The sequence below is a fragment of the Serinus canaria genome, chromosome 4, assembly GCF_022539315.1.
Source record: "Serinus canaria isolate serCan28SL12 chromosome 4, serCan2020, whole genome shotgun sequence".
NCBI lineage: Eukaryota > Metazoa > Chordata > Aves > Passeriformes > Fringillidae > Serinus > Serinus canaria.
This window is the reverse complement of record NC_066317.1, coordinates 40,037,187-40,064,055: the sequence shown is the minus strand read 5'-3', so window position 1 is coordinate 40,064,055 and position 26,869 is coordinate 40,037,187. Positions and strand designations below refer to the sequence as shown.

Below are 26,869 nucleotides of genomic sequence, written 5' to 3'. Positions count from 1 at the left end.
ACCTCTACTCCTCCCTTCCTCGCCAGATGCATGAGAAGAATAACAGAGGTGCTTGTCATATCACCTAGGAAAAGAAGAGAGGATTTCTCCCTTGCAGGAAAAACTAAGGGTACTGCTAATTTTTCAGACATTCACTAACCAAAAGCTGATAAGAAAAGTTCACCAGGATCCAAATTATTAATTATTCCCTAACAATGGAATTAGGAAAAACTACAATCTGCATATAACCAGTCTTACTGCTTTGGGAACTCTTTTAAAATCAGGAGTATTTATAACAAAAAGATTTCTCATAAACCCATGAGTTTTGAAACAGAAAACAGGCTGTGCAGTTTGGAACACTCTGACCTTTCACCTCTGGACAGCCAGTTTCAGTACATGCTGTTCCACATGTGCAAGTGATTTTCAGGCTCCATTTAGCATCCTAGACTGTTACTGTCTAAACTTCACATACAGTAAAGTTCAATATAGTTTATTATTTTATAGACTAAACTATGAAGTAAAACAGAAGGTTTATGACTTAAAATGTGGACTCTAAAGTGTTTGGGGGTTTTTTGTTTGTTTCTGCCTGTACCAGGGTTTATTCTGGTTCTGCAGCCTAAAACAGAGCACTCCATGAGTTCACAGAAGGATGAATTGGTTTTAAACATTTGCTCCTTAAAACTTTTTTCTTCAGCTCTCAGTCCTGCCAAGTTGTCAGGAAAACAACATTTTCTTCCCTCAACACAGGGACATACTGGGAGAAGAAACAAGAAAATTGCATCCAAAACCTCTGCTGTGAGGTAAGAAGTTTGCCTTTTGCTAGCAAAATGGAAAACAATGTCACGCCAAGGGCACAGGAGTTTGATTGCTAGAGTTTGAAAGCTAGAGAGATGTCATGGTGTGTAATGACAGATTTGTGTACCATGCTACCACTCTAATACTTAATTTGAGACCCCAGCTCCCAAATCTCCAAAAGCTGAGTGACACGAAGGAATTTGACACAGCTTACCCCCCACCTTCCATTTTTGGGGGAGGAGGAGGGTGGAAAATGGTGGTTATACTCTTTCAGGTTGCATTGGATAGAAAAAGAACATTTGGCACAAAAATCAAATGAAATATCAAATTGGGAAGCAAAAGTCTGCTTCAAACATTTGGGTAGTAAAGTAAACCAAAAAACTACATTATTATTCTGGGGAGGCTAGTTTATACATAAATTCATAGCAGTATTTGCAGGTAAAAAAAGTTATAACACCAATGACCCTACAGTACAAAACATGAAAATCTATTAAAAGTCTATTAAAAATACTTGTTTTATTATATGGAAGCTTCAATGACATAAGGAAAAAAAAGAGGAAATAGGACACTGCTTCATATTTACAAAAAATGTATTTTCAAAGTTACAACTATTATGAAAGAAAATATGATGCCCTAAAACCAGACAAAAAAATTAAATGTTATTTACTTTACTGAAAGAAATATACTTTGTCCAGTGGACAAAGTCTCTGGCTTCAATCCAGCTCATTTTGGTCTAGTATGTAAAAACAGAAGTGATCTAGGTAGATAAGCCAAAAAATGCACACGTGCTATGTAAATGGGTGAAGGAGTTTCTTAAAAGCAATCATTGAAAAGGAACTATGAAACAGCCTTATGTGACAAGCATCAAGTCAGTATTGCCTTACAAATATTTTTTATTCTTTCCCCTTTCTAATTACAAAGAGGGAGGGGAAAAAAAAAAGCTGAACCTGGGAAACATCAATAAAACCAGATCTCAAAACTGCTTCCCAGAGCAACAGCACCTTGGAGAGCAAGTCACCCTTCCAGTAAACCAGGCAGAAAAAAAATTATATTTTGAGCAAGAGCTCAGCTTCATATATGCATATGGTTTCCACTGAAACTGAGAGCAATCACTTTCTTAGCAATCACCTTGCCTTTACATATATCTAGCAAGATTAGAAGGGACATATGAGCAAATTTCAGTATAGTACAGAAACATGAACAAACTTTACAGACACTTAAGCAATCCCAAACCAGGGTTTCTTAAAAAAAAACCCAAACAACCAAATAAAAAACCCCACACCCAAAGAGTAAACCTCCACATAAATCAGTAACTTAAGAATGGGAACTTGGAAGGAATTTCTCCAGTGAACAAGTTATTATACAAGCATGATTTTTGACACAGGAAACTCAGAAGCTGATTATACTGTTTGACCTGACATTGAAATTCCTATATTTCAAAATCATTTTCTGCTGAAGTGCATTGCAGGATTTGTAATCTCAGTATTTGAGATTGCCAGTGTTCAGAGAAAAAAAAATGCAAATTGTACAGGAAAGAACTCTTTAAATAAATACATCTAATATGTTATTCATTTCCCACTACAAATCAAAGCACACTACCGGATTCACTAGCAGATGAGGAGTGAAAACAGAAGAGTACCAAATACACAAGGTATTTTCACTCAAAACAGACAATCACAGAAGAGGAGAAAAGGTAAGAAACTGCAGTACTACTTGGTGATCAGTTCTGACCTTGAACACACACAGTGTACTCTGCCAGGATGAACTATGTAGTGGCAATACTTTGAAGGCATATACTGAACCAATCTCAAAACCTTAGGACATACCAGAGTATATACACCTCTCAGAAAGAATGAGAGGATTTTTTTCTTCAACTTCAAAATACACAAAAGAATTTGAGCTACCAAGACTGATACACCACTGACCTAAACACCTGCCTTATTTCTTTAAATGAGCCTATATTCTTTCACATTCCTAATGAAAGCTGTGCCCCCACCAGCTGACTGACACCCTGCAAGCTCTTTGTGACACAGATACCCTTTCTGATGGTTTACTTTCAAAGAGTCACTACTATGTGTTTCATTCTGATCAGGATGTGAATTATACTTTAATAACAGAATATCTTTGAAATATTCTTCACAAGAACACAGTTACAAAAACCTCTGATGAACACTACTATCTACAGGCAAGTCACAAGTAAAGGACAGCTACCCTTAAAAAGCTAAGATTTGTACGAAGGAAAAAAGACATCATCACCTAGTACCGCATTTCTCTTCTACAGTATGAGAAATATGTATGACATCAGTCCAGATTTTTCAAGGCATTAGGACTGGTGCATGCCATGGTCTCAAGTGACTATCTAAAAAATGCAGCTGAAGGGCTGGAAGGACTTTTTAATGCAATACACTATTACATTACAAATAAGACAAGATGTGAAACAAGACCTTGAGAGGGAAATCTCCCTATTAGTATTTCTGTTTACATGAACCAGAGTCATGTACGAAGTCAAAGCACTGCATTGCAAAGCTGAATCAAACACCAGCAACATAAACAGCGTGATATCAAGTGAGCAACGAGGTTCCTTTAAGAAACCAGGACGCTGCATCCTGAAGCTTACTGATTGTTGGGCTGAGGGGGACGCTGAAGCAGCAGATAACGTTGATGCATTTGTTGTAAACTTTCCAGCATTCAAGCTTTATTTGTCCGAGTGTGATACTCCCCTCTGTGGGTGGAGAAGCCGAGGGACTGGCTGACGTCACCCAAAGAGTAGGGATAAAGTGCAGTGCCCACAGCTTTGGAATGAGTAAAACTTCTTAGGAGGGATAAAAGGTCGGCTGGCCTGTCTGGCAGGTGCTCTGCTGACAGCAGCCTTCCTCCCACAGCTCAACTCCTCACACGGACCCAAGGAAAAAAGAACAGTAACAAGGAAAATCCGTCCACAATGCCACAAAATGTTGTTCTCCAAGGACCGTCACCCTGGGGATTCAGGCTCTCAGGAGGAATAGATTTCAACCAACCCTTAATCATAACCAGGGTATGTACTCTTGCCATTTCCTTTCTATTTATTCTATTAAATAGTTGCTGTAGATTTTTGTCTTTTTCTGGAGTTCAGAGATGCAGAAAAAGCTGTGAGTAGATAAAAAAGTAGCTGCTAGTTCTGAGGAAAGCCAGCTGAATACTAAGAGTTTTTACAAGTTCTGTGTGACATGTTTCTGTGATTGGTCTAAGAGACTAACTGCACTTCTACTTAGATCTCAAAATTAAATTCAAGTGCCTTGGCAGCAGAAAAACTCTGGCATGATTTCCTCGGCTTTCAAAACTACATTTAAACCTACAAAAAGCAAGACCTCACTTTTATGCTTTCCACAACTAGCCTCTCTGATCACTGGGGGAGAAAACTGCTTGGCAGCAGCTCCTCATGCCTGAGAGTTTGTGCTTTGCAGATTAATCTGGCTCTTATTTAATTAAACCAAGTTCTAGTTCTAGTTTTTTATTGCTGCCAGTAAAGGCAAAAATAACTGGTTTTACATATCTAAAAGTCTTCACTTTCATGAATGTTAATAGAGTGAGTTATTAGAAAGTTATACAGTCCTGCATAGGAAAGAGGGTGGGTTATTAGGTGGGTTTTGCCATATTTAGAAACTAAAAGTTTACCCTGCCCCAGTAAATGGTAAGAATTTGAGCCTCGATTCTTTTTCATGGATTTTGAGATTCTAGCTGCAATACAAGAAACCAGTGACTCCATCAGTCTAGCCTACAACACACTGTCAGCTGCCCTGCATCTACAGATGTGGATCTGCTCAACAGACAGGGTACACATCTTGAGAATTTCTATACTTTAAAAATTGTGTTCAATGCACTGCAGGCTAGAATTCATTCTCCTTGTATTTCTGCTGCTTTTCAGGACCTCAGACACACCACATACAGGTTCACATATTCCTTGAGCCTCCAAACTGCTACGAGGGGGGGGAGTGTTTTGGTTTTGCCTTTTTTTTTTTTTTTTTTTTTTTTTTTTTTTTTTTTTTTTTTAAGCCCTACACTATGACTCACTATATACACTTTGCCTGGTATTGAGTATATGTCAAAAGCCTTGAAGGATGGATACCACTAGTGATGTCTTGCAGTAAATATGCTTCCAAACAAGAATCAATAGAAAGTTTAAGGACCATCTTTTCACATATTAACTAGTAAAAATTAACTTAGTGATTCATTCCAGATTTTTAAAAGCATTAAAAAATCATGTATTTTAAATAGAAGTAAATTAAAATGCTGTTATTTGACTGAATTAAGTTACATAACAACTACTCATAGAATATAGCAAAGTCTTTGAAGAAAGAGGAGACAGAAACATTGAATTAAAAAAAAAAATCTCTGGATATTTTGGGGCTTTCATTGCCTTTTATGGGCCTCTAAAAGAAAAATAGTTTCCATTATCTCTAATGAAAAATATTTTAGCAGTGTCTGGTTTGTATTTTCTTTGTGTTTAGATTAAGTGCAACGAAGTTTAAAACTGCAATAACAAAGGATGTTACTATAAATAAAACTTTCTAAAGAATAAATTACTTTGCAGTTGACTCATACCTACCAAATGCCTCACAAGACATAGGCCATTGCAGAAATGCTCATAATCACGTTTCAAGTAATACAATGAAATATATATATATACATAAATACATAGATATAGGAAAAAAAGGTTACATTTGCTTAGCTCAGGTTTAAGAATATCAACAGTCAATTTATTTAAAGTTAGTATTTTTGTTGCCAGTGCATACATTTAGAAGAGTCCCTAATTAAGTGTTCATGCAATACCCCTTAAAAAATAGAGAGCATTTCAAAAGATTCACCAGTCCTGCCTCTTGGGGTCTAGGTGTTCCTTTTGTAAAAGTTATCATAAGCAGCCCATTCACTCTAGGTTTAACTGTCCTGACAAGAAAAACTAAACAATAAATATAAATTATTTTAAAATATTTTCTGAATAAAATAATTGGACAGGTGTTAAGATTGGTTGGCTATGTCCTTGTTCAACAAGAGACAGCTTTTATCAGGACTCATTAAGAGAGACAGATGACATAAGAGATCATTATCCACCTGTCTAAAGAACAGATGTCACTTCAAAAGCTCATGAGAAAATTGTTCTGCTGTTTTGACTGTTTCAAGCAAATGCAAAAACTACAGACCATGATCACTGGGAAGAACAGGAGGGGAGTAAAAATCAACACATTCAAATTCTACTATGGTCAATAAAAAGAAATAAATTAACTACAAAGACTGAAAATATTAAAATACTTGGAACTTTGCATTGATGCAAAGAAATTGCATTAATGAAACTGATTACAGGAACAATTGAAACTTTGCAGTTTGGAGAGAATGGTAAAATATTATCAACTCTAGATTTAAGTTCTATTTTATTTTTATAGAGCTTTACTAATCACAATGCAAGTATTCATATTAACTCAATTTCACATTTAGCCACTCTGTCTACAGACATTCAGCTCCCTTCAAATAACACAGAGCCTGAAATATTTATGATGCTGTAAGGTGATAAGCTTTACAAGTCTATTATCAGATGCAGAGAGGTTTTCTTCAGTTTCCTTGGAGACATTTGACCCTCATGTGGTTAAATAGTCTGTGACATCTGAATGACCAACACATATTTTTGTATTTATCCAAATCCAAGATACCTAGGATACCGGAGTAACAGGCATACCATGCAGACATGGCCTGAAGAGCAAGGCAAAAATTCTTCCAAAGCAACACTAGAATCTACCTCATGAAGCCAGGGTGAGCAAGCAACAAACACTACTGTCACAACACAATTCTAAGTGTTCAAAATACACAGATAATGTGTCACTAACAAGTGGAAGAAACAGCACCACTTAAATTATTGAGGTGCCCGCAATATCAATATCATACCCATGATATCTTGCACTGCACAACGTGGTCCCTTCCTATAAAATGGGAATTTTTTCAAAATAAAAAAAATATTTTTAATAAAATGTATAAAATGTAGTCTTCAGGGCAGGTGCCTGCTCTGCAGCCTAGCAGGCCTGGGCATGTAGAGCTCAGCACCCCCATTAAGGTGTTAAGGCCCAAGGGACATCTCAGGAGCTTGGGAAGGATCAATTCAGCCAAGGAATAGAAAATACTGACTCCTGTGCCTTTCCCTCCTTGCTCCCACCAAATGATGGTAACCCCATTCAAACACCTATGAGGTACCACTGCAGCTGCTGACAATTTATAAAACCCAAGGGATTTAGGAGCAACACAGAGCAGGGCATGTTCTGCTAGCAGCACAGCTGCAGGGGAATGTACTGTGCTAGGCAGACACACTACTTTATAAGGCAGGATCACTATCTCAGGGCTTTGCTGCAGTATGTCACAGGTACAGCAGATGATTTGTTGTGACGTGTAAAACACATAAGCTGCAGAGTAACCTCCGTAAGGGTTATACAAGCTAACTCACTCTTGAGAGGGAACCAAGAATGGTTGGTTTGCCCAGTTAGGTATTAAAGCATCAACAGTCACATTGGAACACGAGGAATTCTGCTGCAGTTTGTCATTGCAGAGATATTCACAAAATGCTAAGCCAAATCAGGAGCAATTCCACGTTGAAGGAAGAAGAATGATCATACCTCCAACCCCTGTCTTATTGTAGTGGTATAAGTGGTCTCAGTGTTGATCATTTGCACTTGCAGTTGCTGAAGTTTGAGAAGTAGACAATTTTGGAAACTTCAGAATTAGAATTTATAAACAGCTTCCTCGATTCATATTCAAACAGATTACTCAGGCACCTGAACACTTTTTTAAGCACACAATACACAAGTCCATTCTTTTGAAGGTTGAGGGTGTAAAAGTCTGAAGCTGGCTACAACCACCCCTTTGGAAAGTTGGCCTGACTTGATAATAACGCATGCATTGCAGTTTGTTACAGTGGTATCAAAAATAAGTTTACACAGGGGAATGCAGAAAAAGAGCTCACAAAACAATCTTTGATCATTTAGACTCACCTAACAGATGGAAAGAGGAGAGAACTACCCCCCTTCACTGATTTTTGCCATTATTTCAATACTAATACAGTGCAACTCATAGTAAAAAGAATTTCTATTTGGCTTTTATGTTGACAGTAGTGTCCCCTTCAGAGACAAGTCCGCCAGCTTCACCAAAGCTGGGGTTGAGAACATGCTGGAAGTACACTGGGCAGCTTACTCTCTTCCTTTGCTGGAAAATTGTGAAACATCAGAGCTGAAAAATGTCTCCACAGCATGTTTTGCAGTCAAGACAACACATATTTTCACTACAGCACAATCCATACTGAGAAAAATTCTCTCCAATAGCTTTTTCATTTAATATATGCCACAGATAAAAGAACTGCATTTGGAAATAAGACTATATTGACATTTTTTTGCCTTCACACTGGAATTCATTTAGTTACAAATAGGCAGCTAATGTTACTTTGCATGACCTAACTTGTCCCTTCTGCTGCTTGAGAGCTGAATTTCAGAAGTTTATGTGCTACAGGCATCAATTTCATGTTGCTGTCTAGGTAATCAAGAGTTGCCCAAAATGGCAATACACACGTAGGGGACGGAAATCCCACTGAGTGACCTAAGACCTCTTGTGTATGTGGTATGTGTAAGTGTTTTGGTGGCAGGAGAAGTCACCTCTTGCAAACAGAGGCCTGTAATTCTAGAACAAGCTTCAGTAACATCTAAGGTCATGGCCTCTCTACAAAAGCTATTTTAAAGCAAAATTATGTTGCATTTCAATTTGTTTCACAACCATACAGAAGTTTGTCAACTAGACAAAAAAGAAAAGATCAAGCATAGAAAGATAACTTTAGGGCTATTTCTGTGAATGTCACAGATGGTGGTACATGTAGATAAAGTATGAATTGCACCACACATACCACCATGAAGGATCAGGGCCACCGTTACTTAAATGCCATGGGATTTAAAATTAAGCACTTTGAGGAGTTCAGCAACACAATTTCTTACCAGTTCTTTTCTACTGCTTGGTGTTTTTAAGGTGAAAACATAACTTTTTTTTCAAGCAAATTATATTTACAATGGCAGTGGAGAAATAACATTTAAAGATGAGTTACAGTGATTACAGAAATCAGAGTAGAGACTAATGCAGAAAGGTGAAGACAGTTTTTTCCTAATTTGGAGTTATGATGAATAAAATATTCTTATGGTTTCCTGACAATAGAACTACAGAGTCTTGGGCAAAATACCTCCCCCATCCAACAGGAAATAGGGGAATGTGATTTTCTCTATCAATTTTTGGGCATGCATGGTGATTAAGCAGTTACCTTTTGGTCTTTTCAGATTACACCTGGAAGCAAGGCTTCAGCCGCCAACCTGTGCCCTGGAGATGTTATTATAGCTATTGATGGTCTAGGCACAGAGAACATGACACATAATGATGCCCAGGAGAGAATCAAAGCAGCTACACATCAGCTTTCTTTGAAAATAGAGAGGTACGTGTACATGTCTGCCTGTTTCTGAAAGAAGATACTACTCAATCAACAGTACAATTGATGGGGTAACTATTTAAAATAGTTTGAGGAAGTTTCCAAAATCCTTAAAATTACAAGCAACCAGACCTACCTCTTAAACTCCAGATCAAGCAAGACTCCCCAGAACTCATCTTTGTAGGCACAAAAAGAATAACTTCTCTCAAATAATTCACACTGTAATTCTGCTGACTGCACAAGTCCTCTGTTTACTGTCAGTAAGCAAGCAGTTCTTCATGTTTTGGGGAAATCATAAAATCATCATCTAGTGTCAGTTGTTTAGTGACCTCTCTGCTCTAACACTCTCTCAGCCACAGGTGCTTATCATGCCTCCTTCTCCCAACCACACATAAAGCTACCACTGCATCATCCCATTTAGGGGATGTAATCAGAATCACTTGGCACACTCTTTCAGCTGTCTCCAAAACTAAGACAGGGCTGATTAACCTCAAGGTTCTCAAGGCTCGAGGCTCTCAAGGAGGCGCAGCTCTTTATGGTAGCTGACTACAATATTTATTTTGAAATATAAAAGTGTTTATTTTTCTCAAAGGAGTATTGTTGAATTACTAGAGCACACACATTAGTTAAAAATTCCTTCTGTTAATTCAATGTTCTGCTACAGATTGATATGCCAGTTAACAACTATCCTGGGAAGTCGGTTTCAAGATGAGATAAATGTATATACAACAAGCAGCACCAGATTAATATTCAGCATTACTACTATGCTACTTTAAAATTATCTGCCCCAATTCACTTTGTCAATAAAAACAGACAGAACTATGACTGATATTTTCACGTTTGTTACTTCTGTCTACATGACTGAAAGAATCATCTGTGCAACTTCAGTTTCTCCTTGCAAATATTTGGCATACTTAGACTGCACTTCAACACTGAAAAGCAGGCTTGACATGGAAGTTGTGGTCTTTAAAAAATAAATTTATGTTTAGGCTTATTACTAATATATTACTAATATATTCAATTATTCATATAAAATATTCTGAGGACCCAACAATAATTCTAGTAACCATTAAAAAAAAAGAAAAAACTAAGAAGTTTGGTTAGCTCAGGTCAGAAAGGCACTAATCTCCCTTTCCTTTTGCATTTGGTAACTATTAACAACCTATCTCCCATTGTTAATAGCATACAGAAGTTTTTTAAAGTAAATACATTTAATATGTATCAGTTACATATCACTGACATATTTTTATGTCAAAACATTAAAAAAGCATAGAAAAAGCCTGCAGATTTACAAGCTGCATTATAATTTACGGGGACATACACAACTCTATAGGAATTCAAATTATTTAAATTCTGCCTCTTTTTCTTTCTAGGGCAGGGACTAAATTATGGTCCCCACAAGTTTCAGAAGATGGCAGAGCACATCCCTTCAAGATAAATTTGGAAGCTGAACCTCAGGTATGAACTCTGAAAAGTTACCCAACCATTTTCATTTGCCTTTTTAAACTCAAAAAAAAATCTGTCTTGTGGTCATTAAAATTCTAGAACTTCTAAAACTAGAACTTCATCCATAATTGGCCAGTTTAAGCTCATAAGAACCACCATGATTATGACATCCAGGAGCACCATTTTATCTAACTCAATGTTTTTGATTTTTCAGCTGTAACCAAAACAAAACATTAAAAAGCTACAACAAATTCTCTTTCTCCCTTAAGAGTCTACAGTTCAAGTTACTTTAACTCTTTTAGGGATTCTCTGTCATATGAGGAAGTTCTTCATTGAGGAATAAATACCAAGTACCTAAGTGATGAACTCATCAGATCACAAAATTCGTTTTGATGTAGTCAGTTAAACAGAGAGATCTTTAAAAGCTGGGTCTCTTTACCTCCACACATTTTTATACTATGCCACAGAACTGAAGTTTACATATTCACACAAGACCCATGTACAGGTCAATAAGCAAATCACTCACCACTTCTGACTAGGAAAGTCTTAATCATTGTATATGACTAAAGCAAATCCAATCAATTGACAGACATCTCTCTTTTCAAACTCAAAAAAAGAAAAAGCTACTATGAGTCAAAGCCTTCATATTGCTAATAGTGAATTAGCTAGCTACTGCTTACAACTCACCCTTATTTCTTTTTTCTTTGTCATTCCTCTTTAACCTACATAAACATTTGCTGTTATCTCAGCAGCAATAATATTCTGCTGATCCTGGAAGGCCAGGTTCAAAGCAAATATGTCAAAGTATTTATTCTGTGGTATCCTAGGGAAAAGAAATGTAAGTCTAGGTTCCATTTCAATAAACCCTGTGCAATAAATACTTCCACCTATTCTGTTTTCATGGAGATGCTCCCAAACATTAATATAGCATTTCAGTGTTTTCTCTCTCTTCTTTCTGATCTAAAACTTGCATTAAGTGATACAGCAAACTCCATCAGAAATAATATAGCCTCTTCAGTAGCAGAAATACCATAGTGAAGAAACAAAACTATTTTAAATGCATATTCTTGTGGAAGAGCTAGGATACACATTGGATGACTTGCAATGGAACAAATTCACTAAAAAGCTATAGAGAAAACCATACAGGCATGCATGACACAAGAGCAATCCCTCTGCATGAAAGCTGCATTCCTAAAAAGGACAGTTCCTTAAAAATAGATCACAAGATTTCACTAAGTGCTATTTGGCAGACTACTGAAAGTCTGAGCAATCACCAAAACTGTTTCTCCTAGATTAAACAGGCAGCATTTTCATTTAGTATATCTCTTTTTCATTTTTAGGAAGTTCAGGAGTACTGAGTATATTTCATAAATAGTGGGTATCCAAAAAGTAGCAATGCTTGCAAGCAAATATATTAAACCATTCCTGGAATGTTTTACATACTAGATTAAATTCTTGCATCTGAGTATCCACCACTCCTGTGGAATAAAAAATACATATAGCCTATTTTTCTACAATTGCTGGAATTAAATATTAAATTTTACAGCATATTTAGTCACAACATGTGATGCAGAAGCATGTATACCAATGTAGAAAACAGCAAAATTCTTGAATCTCAAATGACAAATTTTTGCACAACTACAACCTGTGCTGTCCAAGTCTTAAAAGAGTTTGCTGAATTCTAACAAAAAATACAGTCACTGAAGCCAAGATGAATGGAGAAAAATGCAAAAGCAGTAATGTATTACTTCAAATATAAAACTCTTTTATCCAAAAAATGTATTGCATACATTTACTGGTGTGCAGAAATGGAAAACCACTGACTTCTATTTATATAATAACCAAAATTACTCAAAAGCTCATAGATCTTATAAATGTATCAGTTTTTTTCATTGTCATCAGAGACATTTTAAAATTCACTAAGGACATTAGGAGAAGTCAGTTATTTAAAACATGAGCCAACTAAATAACAATAACAAATTATGACTCACACAATCTTCTTAATAAGTATCTAGTTCAAGTTTGTAAGCTAATAAAAGATACTTACAAATGAACGGAAATCCTATTTTAAATTGTTTAGCCATGTGGCCAAATATTTGGCCAAAGAATGCTTACTTCAGCTTCAATGAATGAAAATTATTCTACAGATTCATGGAGATGGCTATGTGAAACCTGATAAACAATTAAATATTGTGCCCACATACAGCTATGGAACAAGGAACCCTCACACTGTAGCAAACCTCTGAATCAGCCTGAGAATCTCCCAAAAGCCACCTGGAGACTGATACAGGCAATTGTTGGAGCACAGTGAAAGCTCTCTCCATTTTTAAATCTAAGAGGAAACTGAGGCAAAAATTCTAATTCACAGTTGTAAGTGGCTGACTGAGAGTCACTCTTGAGAGCTACACATTCCCACACAAAAAACCAGCCACCCTGATTTTGATAGTCTGGAGCAATCTATAGTGTGATGGATAAATAATAGGAAATAGCAGACCACTTGAAGAATTACTAGTACAAACACATTGTATTCTGAAAAAAGGCAATTTAGAACATAAGATTCTCAACAAATATAAGTAGAAAGAGAAAACAAAACCATTACATGGCAAATTTTATCATAAAATTATTTTTAAATGTTTTCTGCTGTATTGTCAATGTAAAAGAATGACGACTCAAATGTTTTCTGTTACAATCCCTTTAACCTCATTGAAAATAATTTTGTATTCATTGCCACAATCTCTTGAATTGTTTTTATTTCAACTTTTCTTTCTTACTTCTATCTTTGTCTTTTAACTTTGAACGTTCAGTCAGACTAGACTTTTGACCATGAAGGAGGTGATGCATTCCTGGGAGATATATTATGCATGTAGATAAGTATTAAAATCTAAGAAAAACACAACCCATTGTTCTAAGAAGTTATTAGTCTATTACCATTTATAATCAACTTTTGAAACAATACAATTGTGCTGGGCTAGTTTTGAGGACCTACCTCTCTTTATCACAGCATTCAAAGACAAAGATTTAAGTCACATGGTACCTCCAAAATGTACACATTTGTGTTCTGTCACAGCAATTACCCCAAGGAAGGCCATCATATAAGCAGTGATAGATGCATTTCTACAGGCTTTGGTACTACATTATTTCTATTCCTCACACCTGTACCAATGCAAAAATGTAGCTAGCCCTGCAAAAAAATCAGTTGGTTGGGAAAAATAATTAATAAATGAAGTACTATAATTCTCCAATATTGCTACTTTGAAATTTCAACAACTTCCAGTTCTCATTTAGCTTTTGAACTAAAAGAGGACTTTTCATAGATTCCATGATATCAAATAAACACAAGAGCTGGACTATTTTTGCTGCTGTATGTTCTGTCACTGACATTTTATATTAAAAGATTATAATATTAGATTATAATAATAGATAAGGAAAGCAGAATTTTATTCTCACTAACTGCAAGTTGTTTCACAACTGTTACATTGTAAACATGCTGTTTTGATGCCACATCTTCTGTTCATCTCTCCATAAGAAATGAAATAAGAGGATGAAATTACAATGTTCGCAGTTGGTTTTGTTTGTTTTGTATCATACATGGATTTGAATCAATTTTAAATACCTTGACATTAATATCTTTCCTTAAGTAGCCATGATCCTAAACCATTCGATTATTTCCATTTACTAATACATTTTGTTAACTGCAACTCTGTTCTATCAGACAGACAGAAGGAATTGCAAGTAAAATCTTTGTGCTCATTTATCTGATTACTGCTTTCAGTAGCCTGTTGAAGTGCAACGCTGCTAAACATTTTCATTTAATAAAACTGCTTTTTACTGTTTGCATTTTCTGGTTGCATATTCTATATATCCATGACTTTTCTTTAGTCTGATCCTAAACCGTTGTATAAAAATTGAACTCAATACCAAACCCAAACTGGAGAACTGGAAAAAATTTCTATGAAAATTGAAGTATTAATGACCTCTGCTATCTTAACATTGCAAGTTCAAGTTTCTAAGGAAAAGACCAATTTGGGTTGTGGAAACCTCTTTGTTAGAAACAAAAACTTTTTATTCCATATGGATGGAAGTTCAAGTGCTCTCACAGCACTGTTTCCAAAGAGTGCCACATGCCATCAGGACAATGTGATGGACTGCAGCAGTTCTTCACTCACTGTGGGAAAAGGGAAAAAACCCTCAGCAGATGACAACATTATTTTTTTTCAAAGTCCATATTTCTGAGGCTTATGAGTAGACCTGAGCTGGAAGGGCCTCAAAGGACACTGTAATAAATACACAGAATACAAACAAGTGAATTTTCATGCAAATGTCTTTATCATTTCTGGCCAACCACTACAGAAGGACATATTAAGATATCTGATAAACCATAAGAGATTTTATTTCCAGACCTTATCCTTTCAAATTCCACAAATTGAAGAAATTATCCTGGTATATGACAAAAAAAGTATGGCAGAATATGGGCACATAGGCAGAATGATTTCAAATTTACCCATTTCTGGGTTTTACTTATTTGATTTCACATTAAATTATAGAGCAGTGCAATTTTTGATACACAGATATGCTCTAAAAATTAAATACATTCAGAAGAATGTCCTCAATCTGCTGTATGTTCAAGATTTTATTTCAGTTAAAATAAACATTAAAAATTATGTGTTTTCTAGGTAAGACACATGCAATAAAATCATACTTTTGTAAGTCCCCCTATCACTATGTGATGAAAATGAAGAAGCTAGAGATTAGCACTAAAGCAAAGAAATTAAGATAAGCATACATTAAATGTTTTAAAAGAATAATGTAAACCATGTCAAATCTGGTGACCAATATGAAAGGTCACTATAACATTCATCCCTCCCATTTCTTCTAAGCCTTCTGCTTTCCTGGTGGCGAAAAATTAATGTGTATGGCTCAAGTAATATATACGAAATTCATGGAAAAATATAATATGCTTGCACCAGTTGAAAAATAGCAGAGTTGCAAAAGTAAAAATGCAGTTATTAACAATACTGGTGTTGTCAGATTTACTCATGGCTAGCTTTGGTGTGCATTGTAGCTCTGTGTGTTTTGTCTGCCTATCATGTACAGGAATTCAAGCCTATTGGTACGGCTCACAACAGAAGGGCCCAGCCTTTTGTTGCAGCAGCAAATATTGATGACAAAAGACAGGTAGTGAGCTCCTCCTATAATTCTCCAATTGGGCTCTATTCTTCGGGCAATATTCAAGACGCACTTCATGGACAACTGAGGGGTCTCATTCCTAACTCAGCACAAAAGTGAGTATTGGCACTTACTTATGATACATCATCATTTGTGGGATATCATTATCTGTTCTGGTTTCCATTTAAAAGTCCAGCTCTTGCTGTTTTTTTCTGAAATTCCGGAGATTATTCATTACCCCAAAAAAGGGTGATCAAAGGAACTTTTTTTTCCAACGCCAAGAACTATCCATTCAGCTTTCTAGTAGCAATGCTGCAGGTAGCTAAAATACGCCCTCTACTTTGGGCTGCAACACTACCCTCCAACCTTCTCTCCTGTAACTGCACTCTACTCTGCATGTTTCTGAACACTACAGTGTATTTTGAGCACCAGGAATGAACAAACTAAACATGGTTACTTCGTGGTTAAAATTTGTAAACATTGTTAGCTTGTTTAAACTAGAAAGCATTATGACTGAAAGAGCATTTGTAGGCCAAAAAAGGCTATTATATCTCTTTTTCTTTACAGGACATCAACTACTTTGAACACAAGCATAATATTCGGCCCAAACCCTTCATAATCTCAGGCCGAAGCAGGTTATAAACTTTGAGTGCTGTGCTGGATTTGATGCATGGTGTTATTTTTTTAATGGACAGATACTCATCCTTGACATTAATTAAGCATTCTGATGCATTTGAAATTTATTTATAGTACTAGACAGCCTAAAGCTAAAATTACAAACAAACAAACAAGAAGAATTAAATAGTTGACTTTCAGAGCTCAGGCTTGAAATTCAAATTCCTCTTTCCAAAAGAAAGTGTATCTACACTCCCATCTCAGTTATACTGATCGGAGTCTGAAGTAACTGCAGCCATGATTCAGTTTACAGTGCAGCACCAGTCATTGTACACTTACAGATCTTTGGCACTGTGAACTTCTTCTGACCAAACACAGTGTAATTTGTTAAGACTCTAAATAAAAGATAGCCACATAGTACATATATATTAGTTATTACATATAAATAATAGCCGACATATAAATAAAAGCTAGCTAAAGATAGAGAGTTATAAGCTGGGCCATTCAGAGATTTCAAATTTCATTTCAGCAGACCTCTTTCCAGAGGACAATCTACTGCTGAGCTAAAAGTAGTAAAATTGATGCCATAGATTTGTAAAGTTCTAAAGCAGAAAATCTTATCTATTTAGAGCCATTATTTTATTTATACCTCTGTCTTAACTGGTGATGGTTTTCATTATTACAGAGGGCACAAAACCAATGCAAACTCTGGGGATAAAAACACAAGGAAGCTCAAAAGGGCTTGAGGGATGATGTGATCCTTTATCCTTTCTAGCCATAGCAGTATGTGGGACCACTAGGTACCACACAAAGCTGGCTCTGGGACCACTAGGTACTGTTTTACAAGTGCCTAGATTTATGAAGAATCAAATGAGTATCAAAAGCCTAATTTTACAATTCAGAAATGAAAATGATGTAGTATTTTCCATGACAATGTTGAAGTAAATGGCCTTTTACCAGAATATACAATGAAGAAAGTAAAGTGCAAAAACTACCCTAACTGCAATGAGACAAGTTTAAGAACTTCAGTTGGGCAAGGTCTGTCTGGAATTCTAGTGCTGGGAAGGTCTGCACTTGCAAAGACCAGAATCTCTGACAGAGGGAGTTACATCTACAAAACCTTGGTTGTCACAGTTTCCTACTAATTTTCATCAGTTGGACTTAATCCATTGCTAAACACAGCAAAAAAACAAACCACCACCTCAGCTCTAAATATCCCTTTAGAACAGACAGCAGAGGCTAAATAGGACTGGGACTAAAAGAAGACGTGATTGTGGACTTTGGGTTTGAGCTAATGGATTGGACATTGGACAGAATTTGGGACTTTACTCTGGTAAAACTAACTGGAAATTGTGTTTAATATATAGGTTATTTTTTTCCTGTAATTTACTCTGTTTAATATTATTTTGGCTTCATATAGCGAGAGTGAGAGTTGTGCTTTTTCTAGTCTTTTCCTGCTACATTCCATTTACTAACTCAATTAGCACTGACAGAACTTATTCTACTGTAGGATCTAATGGTAGTATTGTTTCTTCTAAAAGAAAATACTGCAAATATGTATGTTGCACTGTGTGAATTTTTTGGCTGACTCATGCTTGGTAATGATGCACAACTATATTTGCATTAAGGCTTGCCTACCATTTCAGGAATGCTTTTGTTTGATGTGTCTTTGATGAAAAAAGCCTTTAAAACTTTGAGAAAGTGGTCCTACACAAATTCTGCTTTGAATCAAAGGGAGAGTTTTGGGTTTTCTACTCCACCCAAGAGTAGCTACTGGGGCAGAGTTCTGTCCTATCAAACTGGGAAACAGAGCATTGTCCCACATTTACACAGCTTGGAAAGAACCATCCACAACCTTGATATCAGGCTGGAGGACAGAGATGAAGCATTTATTGTCCCACAGCTCAGAATATCACACAAATATTAACCAATGACTGTAGAAAGATTTGGTTGTGTGCTGTTTCACAGCAACAGCAAAGAAATACCCCTTAACAAAGAAAGCCTCTGGGGTACTATGCAGACAAGACTGAAGTGTTCAAAATAGCAATACTGAAAAAGACTTCAGGTCTAATATTCACATTTTTTGCTAATCTTTTTCCAGATATGTTGAACTGGTGTACAGTTACTTCAGTCATGTCAAGCAACACTAATATTTTTGAAAAGTGTACCTCTTATTTTTTATATATAAATTACGTGTAAAGTCTACTTCAAAAGCTGTAAGATTAATTCTCTGAATTAACCCATTGTTCTTGTGAAGGACCACTTTACATTCTACTGGAAACACTGTAAGAAAAGCAAAAGTAAGCCTGGATGTTTTAGTAACTTTTCTTCTTTGCAATGATCAACAAATACTTTTTTTAAAAAAATTGTTAATCTAGTTTTAAAAGATTCATAAATATCTTACTCTAGAATTTAAGTAAACTAGATAATGTCACATTTGTTATTTTATACTACTTCATAGTAGTTTTTTGGCAGTGTAGTGAGATAATTGTGAGGTACAGAAATGGAATGATGTGTCTAGGATTCTTCCAGTGCTGCAGGTGTTTATTCTGTCTCTGACATGAACAACTTACATAAAGTTTGGCTCCTACCCTTTTTATAGATTATAAGAATTACTCACTTAGAACAGAGAATTTTAGGGAGGCTTAATTATTCCTCAATAATACCTAGCATTTAAAATTAATATACTGAATTATTATATACTGAATTATTTCATCTATCAAAGGATTTTTACTATCTTTAAAGAAAATGCATGCCAGAATTTTAAGGACTGCTTTATAGCTGGCCTTGATAGACTCTTTTTATAGGAAAACTATCATCGGTGACTACATGTACTTTTGCTTTTCTCTACTTTCTGTACTTTTGCTTTTTGGAGCTCGTTCCATTTATGCTTTTCAGCACTGTTAACATCACCGTACCCCTGTCCTTTTGTCTTCACTCTCTATAATGCCATGCACGCTGCACCCTTTCCTGCCCTCTGGCCATGGACACAGCGGATGCAGCACTCCTTCGGGGCTGGACTGTGGCAGTGGGCGCAGCACCCCCTCTTCAATTAGCACGGTCAGCTCCATCTGCCCCACGGAGCTGAAAGCGGTGTCTAAGATGGCCCCTAATGTCCCCCTGGAAATGGAGCTTCCCGGCGTCAAGATTGTGCACGCCCAGTTTAACACACCTATGCAGTTGTACTCAGATGACAATATCATGGAAACACTGCAAGGCCAAGTTTCTACAGCTCTGGGGGAAACACCTGTCATAAGGTAATTAGAGCAGCATCTATAATATTTATGAATACACAAATTTAAAATATACCAAAAAATAGTATCACACTGTTTCTATGAAAAAGGGAGAAAAGGTTATAGAGAAACCAAGTCATTTAAAACCATTCAATATTTTCACTAAATTATTAGTCATTTCTGGGTTTTAACCCAAAGTATTAAAGGAGTCCTTCAGAATGTACAAATAAATATTTCATAGGTAATAATCTTAGAATTGAAGCTAATAAATAAAAAACTATGATACTACCTGGATTATTACCTGACTGACCACTCCAAATCAAGACTCTGATTCCCTCCTAATTTAAAACTTTTAAATAAACTATTATATTATCTACATATAACTATATAGATAGTTATAGATATATAGAGAGTTATATAGATATCTAGTAATGATTTAATATTTTCATCTTATTAATAATTCATAAAATAATAATAATAAATGAATTTATATCTACTGTTGAAATTCAGGTTGCGAAGATGAGGAAATATTACAAATGGTTATAGTGTTCTAGATACTTAACTCCCATTCTAGACATTCATTACAACTAGATCTTGTATAAAAGAGACAGAATTTACTGTAGGCCTACAAATCCATGTCTGAATAATGAATTTATTCAGTGCACAACTGAAGCCAGGTAGGATCCTTATGTATATGGATAAAAATTTTGATTATACAATGAAGAGTTTTAAAGCACTATTCATTTTTTTAGGAAAGAATTCACCATTTAGGTTGCTTTATCTTTATCTTTGCATGATAGTAACCTATTTTCCTGTTTTACAACAGCACTTAAGTAAATAATTCATAACATGTATGATGTAAACTAAAGAAAATTCTTAATATTTTATATAAGCAATAATCACTGGCACCTTTGAGCCTTCTTCAGCACCTTGCTGAATGTGGCTGCTGCTAACAAAAAAATCCATATTAATATAAAAGTATTTAGATTCACCCTATTTAATAAAAACTGTAGTTCATTAAATCTTTTTAGAGTGAAGTTACTCTATTGCTTGAATATTTATGCTCAGTCAGAACAATTAGAGAACAATAAAAGAAAAATTTGCTGTTTCATTATTGTGAAATAATGGATTAAGCCCAAAGAATCAGATTTCACACTGCCTGTGACATCACCTACTGTCTCCATGCAGGTTTGAAATGTCTCTTGCTGTGGGATGGCTTTCACTATGAATGCATTAAGAAATGCAAAATGACACATTTGTGTCTGGGTTTTTTGCCTTCTGTATGTAACTGCATTATCACTTGCTTTCTATTTATAAATATTTTAGTAAAGAGGAGAGAATTCAGGGGTTTAATTAAACATTGTCAAGACCTGTAAAAACTACACTACTTCTATTCATTAAAAGCTTCTGACAAGAGAAACTGGCAGTGTTTTCACCAGCTTAAAGACAGCTCAAAGAAATCTACTGATTGATGAAGATAAAAAAATTCACTTAACCAACAGGGGTCAATGTCCAACTGCTGCTGCTCTTACTGGGCCATTTGGCAGCTTGGATGCTACCTGGAGAAACAAACCAAACCATCAAAAGGAAAACCCAATCTAATTCTTTGTGGACAGTAGTAAGCCAATTGCAACAGGAAATTTAAACTGGACATTTGTGCATGTAGCTTTAAGACAAGAGACTTCATCAAAGTAAATTTGGATGCTTCTGATTACCCCCAGTAAGTGTATGACATTTACAAATGCTACATATTCAGTCTAATTCCTGTCAGTGCATTTAGACCTCTACTCTTCCTCTTGACTACTTAGGATGCCATTTATCATGAACACTTTGAAATATTCAGCAGCATTTAAAATACCTCTTAAAATATTCTCGGGAAAATCTTTGTCTCACTGGTCATTTGAGATTCAACCATCAACTCCCGCTGGACAATAAATTGCTTTATATTTTTATTATAACACTGCCATTGCAAAAGAAATCCTTGTCTTATTTTTATTAAATTAAGAAATAGAACATCCATTTTTCAGTATTCACCTTACAGTGTTTCCTATTTTGCAATACTTATTTCACTCCTTTTGTAATCTCTGTACGTTTAATAAATAACAATTCTCTTAGCCAAATAATCACCATATTACCTAGTGATCGAGCTAACTGAAAAGTCATGTTCTCCCAAAAGATTAGACTGGTTAGGTTTTGGCTGACCTTGTGTAAAGGCATGAGCTGTGATTTTAACAACATTCTTAAGAGCAGCTGCTGCAGAAAGGGAACTTCAGGATGCCATAGCAGAGAGAACCTGGTAATACAGCAGATGATTACTGGAATGAAACTACTTTGAGATTAAATGGTCTTTTCTCAAATGCCAGTAGAGCCAAAACAGTAATTATGGAAATATTTAAAATAGTTTCTAGATTTATTTTTGTAACAGTTGCACTGATTTTTTTTTTCATTACTTTTTAGTCAAAAAGAGGCTATATAAAGCAATGCAACCTGGAAGAAATTTTCTTAGTAGTTGTAGGAACATGTCTTTATGTTTGCTTCCTGAATCATACTCTGTGCCTGGTAGAGACATTGCTTTAGAGTTATGTTTGATAAACTGTTTTTGTCTGCTCTTCCTTCTTTAACACAGTGACCCATCTCCCAACTCAATGTCTCAGTCTGATGTGTACAAGATGCTGCATGCCAACCAGGAGGAGCCCAGTCAGCCGCGCCAGTCTGGCTCCTTTAAGGTGCTCCAGAATTTAGTCTCCGAGGAAGGTGGTTAATAACAACATATTCTGTCTGTTCAAATGATTTTTAAATGTTTGTGGGAGGGGGGAATTTATGAAGAAAATAAGAAAGATTAGAGATACAAGAATTTCTGACAGCCCAAATCATTCCCAACCTTATAGTTACCACACCAGTCTCCTGCCATTTCCCCTCCTTGCTTGTACAGCAAGCAGTCTTCTCTGTGAATACAATGCAGATGCTGATCACATTTTCCAGAATCTCCTCTCCGTTTTTAACATCTTTAATATTCAGAGTTGACTTTAACTGAACAATAAAGTTTTGTCTGTGAGAATTCTTGGGCTGCTTATACTCATAACACCAAGAAAGAAAACACCCTCTTCCTCATCCAGGAAAGGAGGAATTTAAATCAACCCCTGAAATCCACTTAAAACCTATTTCCTCTTCATTCTAAATAAAAACCGAAGACAATCTAATTTATAATCATATTTCCTTCAAATTAGGAAGTTTTGAAAAGAAAATTATTTTGGCTGCAAGTTTGTTGTATTTAAAGTAAGAATAAAGAGCAAAATACAACGAAAACTAACCTAAAAGGTAATATTTAAAATTTTTATGTTTATATATCAATATTTACTAGAGAACGAATTGAGACATTCAATTGTCTACATATATATCATTGAGGGATCTTAACATTTTCTTGTATTTTGGTATTATTTTGTATTCGTACCATGTTACTAATCTTTCCAAATTGTTGTACAGTTGGTTATATAAAAAAGAAGCTTTCTGACAATAGGTCTTGATTATGTCATGTTTCTGTGTTAAAGTCCAATCCTCCTCCCCTCTCTGCTATATCCAAGACCTAATCTCAGAGAATTAGGTGATGTCCATGAGGCAGAGAGCACTGCATATGCAATCTCTTTTGGACTTGCTTTTGGCTACAGCTTACACAATATTTCTCCTGATTCTGAAGAGGTGGAATCTGGCCTACTAAACTCTTCTAGTGGGACTAGTTTGTTCATGTAAATGAAAGCCTGTAAATACATCCAGAAGTGTATGTGCAGTACAGAAAGTACAGAAAAGTGCAGAAAAGCACTTAACTGCATCAGATGCTTTTATATTAGCCTGTACATAACAGGATTGTTTTGTTTCTCAGATGGGCGCCCTGTGGGAACAAGAAGTGTGAAAGCACCTGTAACAAAGATACCTACTGCCATGCCTGGTGTCCAGAAAGTGCCCCTGTGTGACAAATGTGGGAGTGGGATTCTGTAAGTTGTTTCTTCTTAGTTTTAGAAATCCCCAGCTCAAGCACACGTCACCCTCAAACACCACTGCAAATTACAGAAGTGCATTCCCGGAATGCTGCTAGAGAATAGAGACATAAAAATATATTGTTCTAAATGTCAAATTATAGCCTGTATCTTCAAGAATTTTAATACAGATTCTATAAGTTTTGACAAAGTACCACTGAGGTTTTAATCAAGATTTCTCAGGACCTTTTGCAAGTCAACTATTGACAATTACATAATGAAACCTGCACTACCCATCCTGTGCTGTGTCAGGCTGTGAATTCTCAAAAATTTTTTGTTAATGCAAAGCATCACAACCCAGTGGGAGTATCCAGAAAGCTCTGTAGACCTGTTTTAAAACTAACAGTTTTCTACTTGATTGACATCACTAACTTCAGCAAAGAACACAGATAATGATGAACTGAGAAAACCCACACATGAAGAAAAAGCAATGTGGTTTTGAAAGTCATTTTGTCACCCTTTTGATAGGTTAGGCTGTGCTTTCTGTCTTGTAACCAAACCAACATGTTTCTTCAAATTCTTCATTTTCCAGTGCTCATGAACTATGTGATCAACTCTACAGCATTTTATGTCAACCACTCAAATTCAGCATCCAACCTTAAATTATATAGTAGTTTCTAAAACCACAAGTTGACTAACTGTAAAGCCTTAAAATAAATACCTAGAACATACCTCGTATCATAGAATCATAGAATGGTTTGAGTTGGGAGGGAATTAAAGATCATCTAGTTCCAGCCCCCTTACGGTGGGCAGGGACACCTAATAATAGTCCAGGTTACTGCAGTTTCTTTTCTCATTTAAATTCATATGAATTAATTGGGGCTTTTTCTTGTCCTTATTTCCATACAGAGGGGCAGTGGTGAAGGCACGTGATAAATACCGGCATCCGGAATGCTTCGTGTGCTCTGACTGCGACCTCAACCTGAAACAAAAAGGCTACTTCTTTGTGGAGGGCCAGCTCTACTGTGAAGCTCACGCCCGCGCCCGCATGAGGCCACCAGAGGGATACGAAACAGTCACGGTTTACCCAAAATGCTAGTCCTAGGTTAACACACAAATGTATGCATGCACACAAAAAGCCTTTACCAGCTTAGAACTGCAGTACGAGTGTCAGGACTCCTGCCTAAATCCAAAGTCGCAGCTTTTCAACCTTTCCCTGTGGGATTCTGAGAGAGGCAGAAGTCCTTGTTAGCCGGCAATAGTATATTATACCAGCAAAATTCTGCTAAAGTATTGGGTTTGAAACTGTAAATATAACTCAAGGAAGTATAAACTAAAAAAGTTCTCCTAGAATACAAAAAGTGAAACAGCTGAGGTATTACATGAATGCTACGGCATTATGTACACACACACATATATAAAATATACATAAGTGCTGTTAGCAAGACATTACTTTAAACACAAATTAAGTATTTGTGCTAACACCAACGCCATCAAAGTCTTACAGGCTGGACCGCTACAAATGTAGAAACTTGACAGATTAGAAAAGCAGCAATTTTACATGTTTCGTATAAAACAAGCAGTTGTTCATGTCTGCTACTGTTCAACTATCATTAATGTATGCCCCAAACATGTTTTGCTACTTTGCTCTGAATTTGGGGTTATATTGCCTTAATTTTCTGATGCAGCAACTGTGATAAAAAAAAAATGTCAAGTCACACAATAAATGGTTAGTATAATAAAGATTGGTTAGTATGAAGCAAAACAAAAGTTCTACGTTGTCTTAATGATTTTGAAATGATATCAACTTTCACTTCACTTTGCAGAAAATTCTTCTAAGGCATGCACACACACAAATTATTTTTTTGGAAAAAGAACCTCACACTCTAATGGGAATTGTGAATTCATTGTGAATTGAGAATGAAAACAAATTTTAAAACTTTTCTGGATTTTTGTATCTCCATATTTCAATTTCCATACTAGAAACAATGGGGAAATATCATCACAATATCTTTATTACTGGTAAATTAAAGCTTGGACAACTTGAAAATAAATGTTAATTAAAATATGCAAAGGCAAGGTCTTTTATTAAAAAGCCTGGTGAAGTCTTAAGGAATAAAAAAACAAAAAGCTGAAGGAATATGGGTTTGTAATCAATTTCTGAAACTCGTCAAGGATTACATTGTTTTCTGGTAGGTGCCAGCCACATAAACACACGTGATGGTAAATGCATGCTTAGCACTTTTAGAAAACATCAATCCAAGTCATACATTCTTTATTGGGGTATTTTGAACCTGCTCTAAAGTAGAAAAATCTACAAAATTTTATATCAAGTCCACAAGACTAGCAAAAAATTAACAAACCAGAGACAAACAATCTTATGTAGTTTTCCCATTCTATAATGTAAGAAGCCTATAATACAAGTAGAATATGGAATCAAAATAAATTATCCATGCCTTAAATTTATTTTAAAAATTCACAGGTCCCAAAGATTTAAATACAATTTCCACACATTTAAAGACTTTTCAAAATAAACCTAAAGTATTGTTTCAGAACTCAAAAGTTTTAAAAATGTGTGTGCCACTGCATTTATTACTTACGTTTCCATATCAAAAGCAAAGATTAAAAAAAAAAAGTGTTTCACCCTTTTCAAGGTTCGTTCCTGAATTATTTTTGGGCACAAAATATAATTCTGCTCCTCAGGTATCATGGAGGAAACGTGTAGTATTAACATGTTTCCATTGATAAAGCTCATAAATCGGAAAATCCTTTTGAAAATAAGAGTGTGCATAATGTCTATTTTTACAAACTTAAAATATCATTCATGATTTCAAATGTTTGTTTAATTTTTATGTCTTTGTGGAGTAACTAAAAGTAAAAATAAATCTACTACATATGGTACATATTCTGTGTTTCTTTTCATCTGGTATGGAAAATGAGGAAGTGTGAGTGTCAAGTGACCTGACAACAACAGAGGTCTGGATTTCAGTCAGAGAGAGCAGAGGGCTTTGGATTGATCAGATCCCTGGCAAGAATGAAAGACAATTTTTATATCAGGCATTTGAGTACACATCCAGGGCTTTCTAAAACTGAATGAGATCATGGGCTTTCCAAACTAAAGACTCAAAACTCCTCTCTTTAACACACCTAACACGCCAATTGTATATGTGGGGAAGGTCTTGGAAATGCAG

General features: G+C 35.7%; 1 protein-coding gene across 2 annotated transcripts; it reads left to right on the top strand.

Annotated features, from left to right (window-relative positions):
- Positions 1 to 3,458: 3,458 nt before the first annotated feature.
- PDLIM3 (PDZ and LIM domain 3) lies at positions 3,459 to 26,571 on the top strand. 2 transcript variants are annotated; one of them, XM_009100785.4, is made up of 8 exons: positions 3,459 to 3,808; positions 9,102 to 9,253; positions 10,621 to 10,705; positions 16,427 to 16,494; positions 19,468 to 19,731; positions 22,334 to 22,461; positions 23,585 to 23,696; positions 24,588 to 26,571. In XM_009100785.4, the coding sequence occupies exons 1-8, from the start codon at positions 3,716 to 3,718 to the stop codon at positions 24,775 to 24,777; spliced, it is 1,092 nt and encodes a 363-aa protein (XP_009099033.1). In that variant the 5' UTR covers positions 3,459 to 3,715; the 3' UTR covers positions 24,778 to 26,571. The 2 variants fall into 2 exon arrangements, with proteins under 2 accessions (XP_009099033.1, XP_009099040.1); XM_009100792.4 differs by lacking the exons at positions 16,427 to 16,494; positions 19,468 to 19,731 and adding an exon at positions 15,788 to 15,975 and having other exon boundaries at positions 3,488 to 3,808.
- The last annotated feature ends 298 nt before the right edge of the window (positions 26,572 to 26,869 follow it).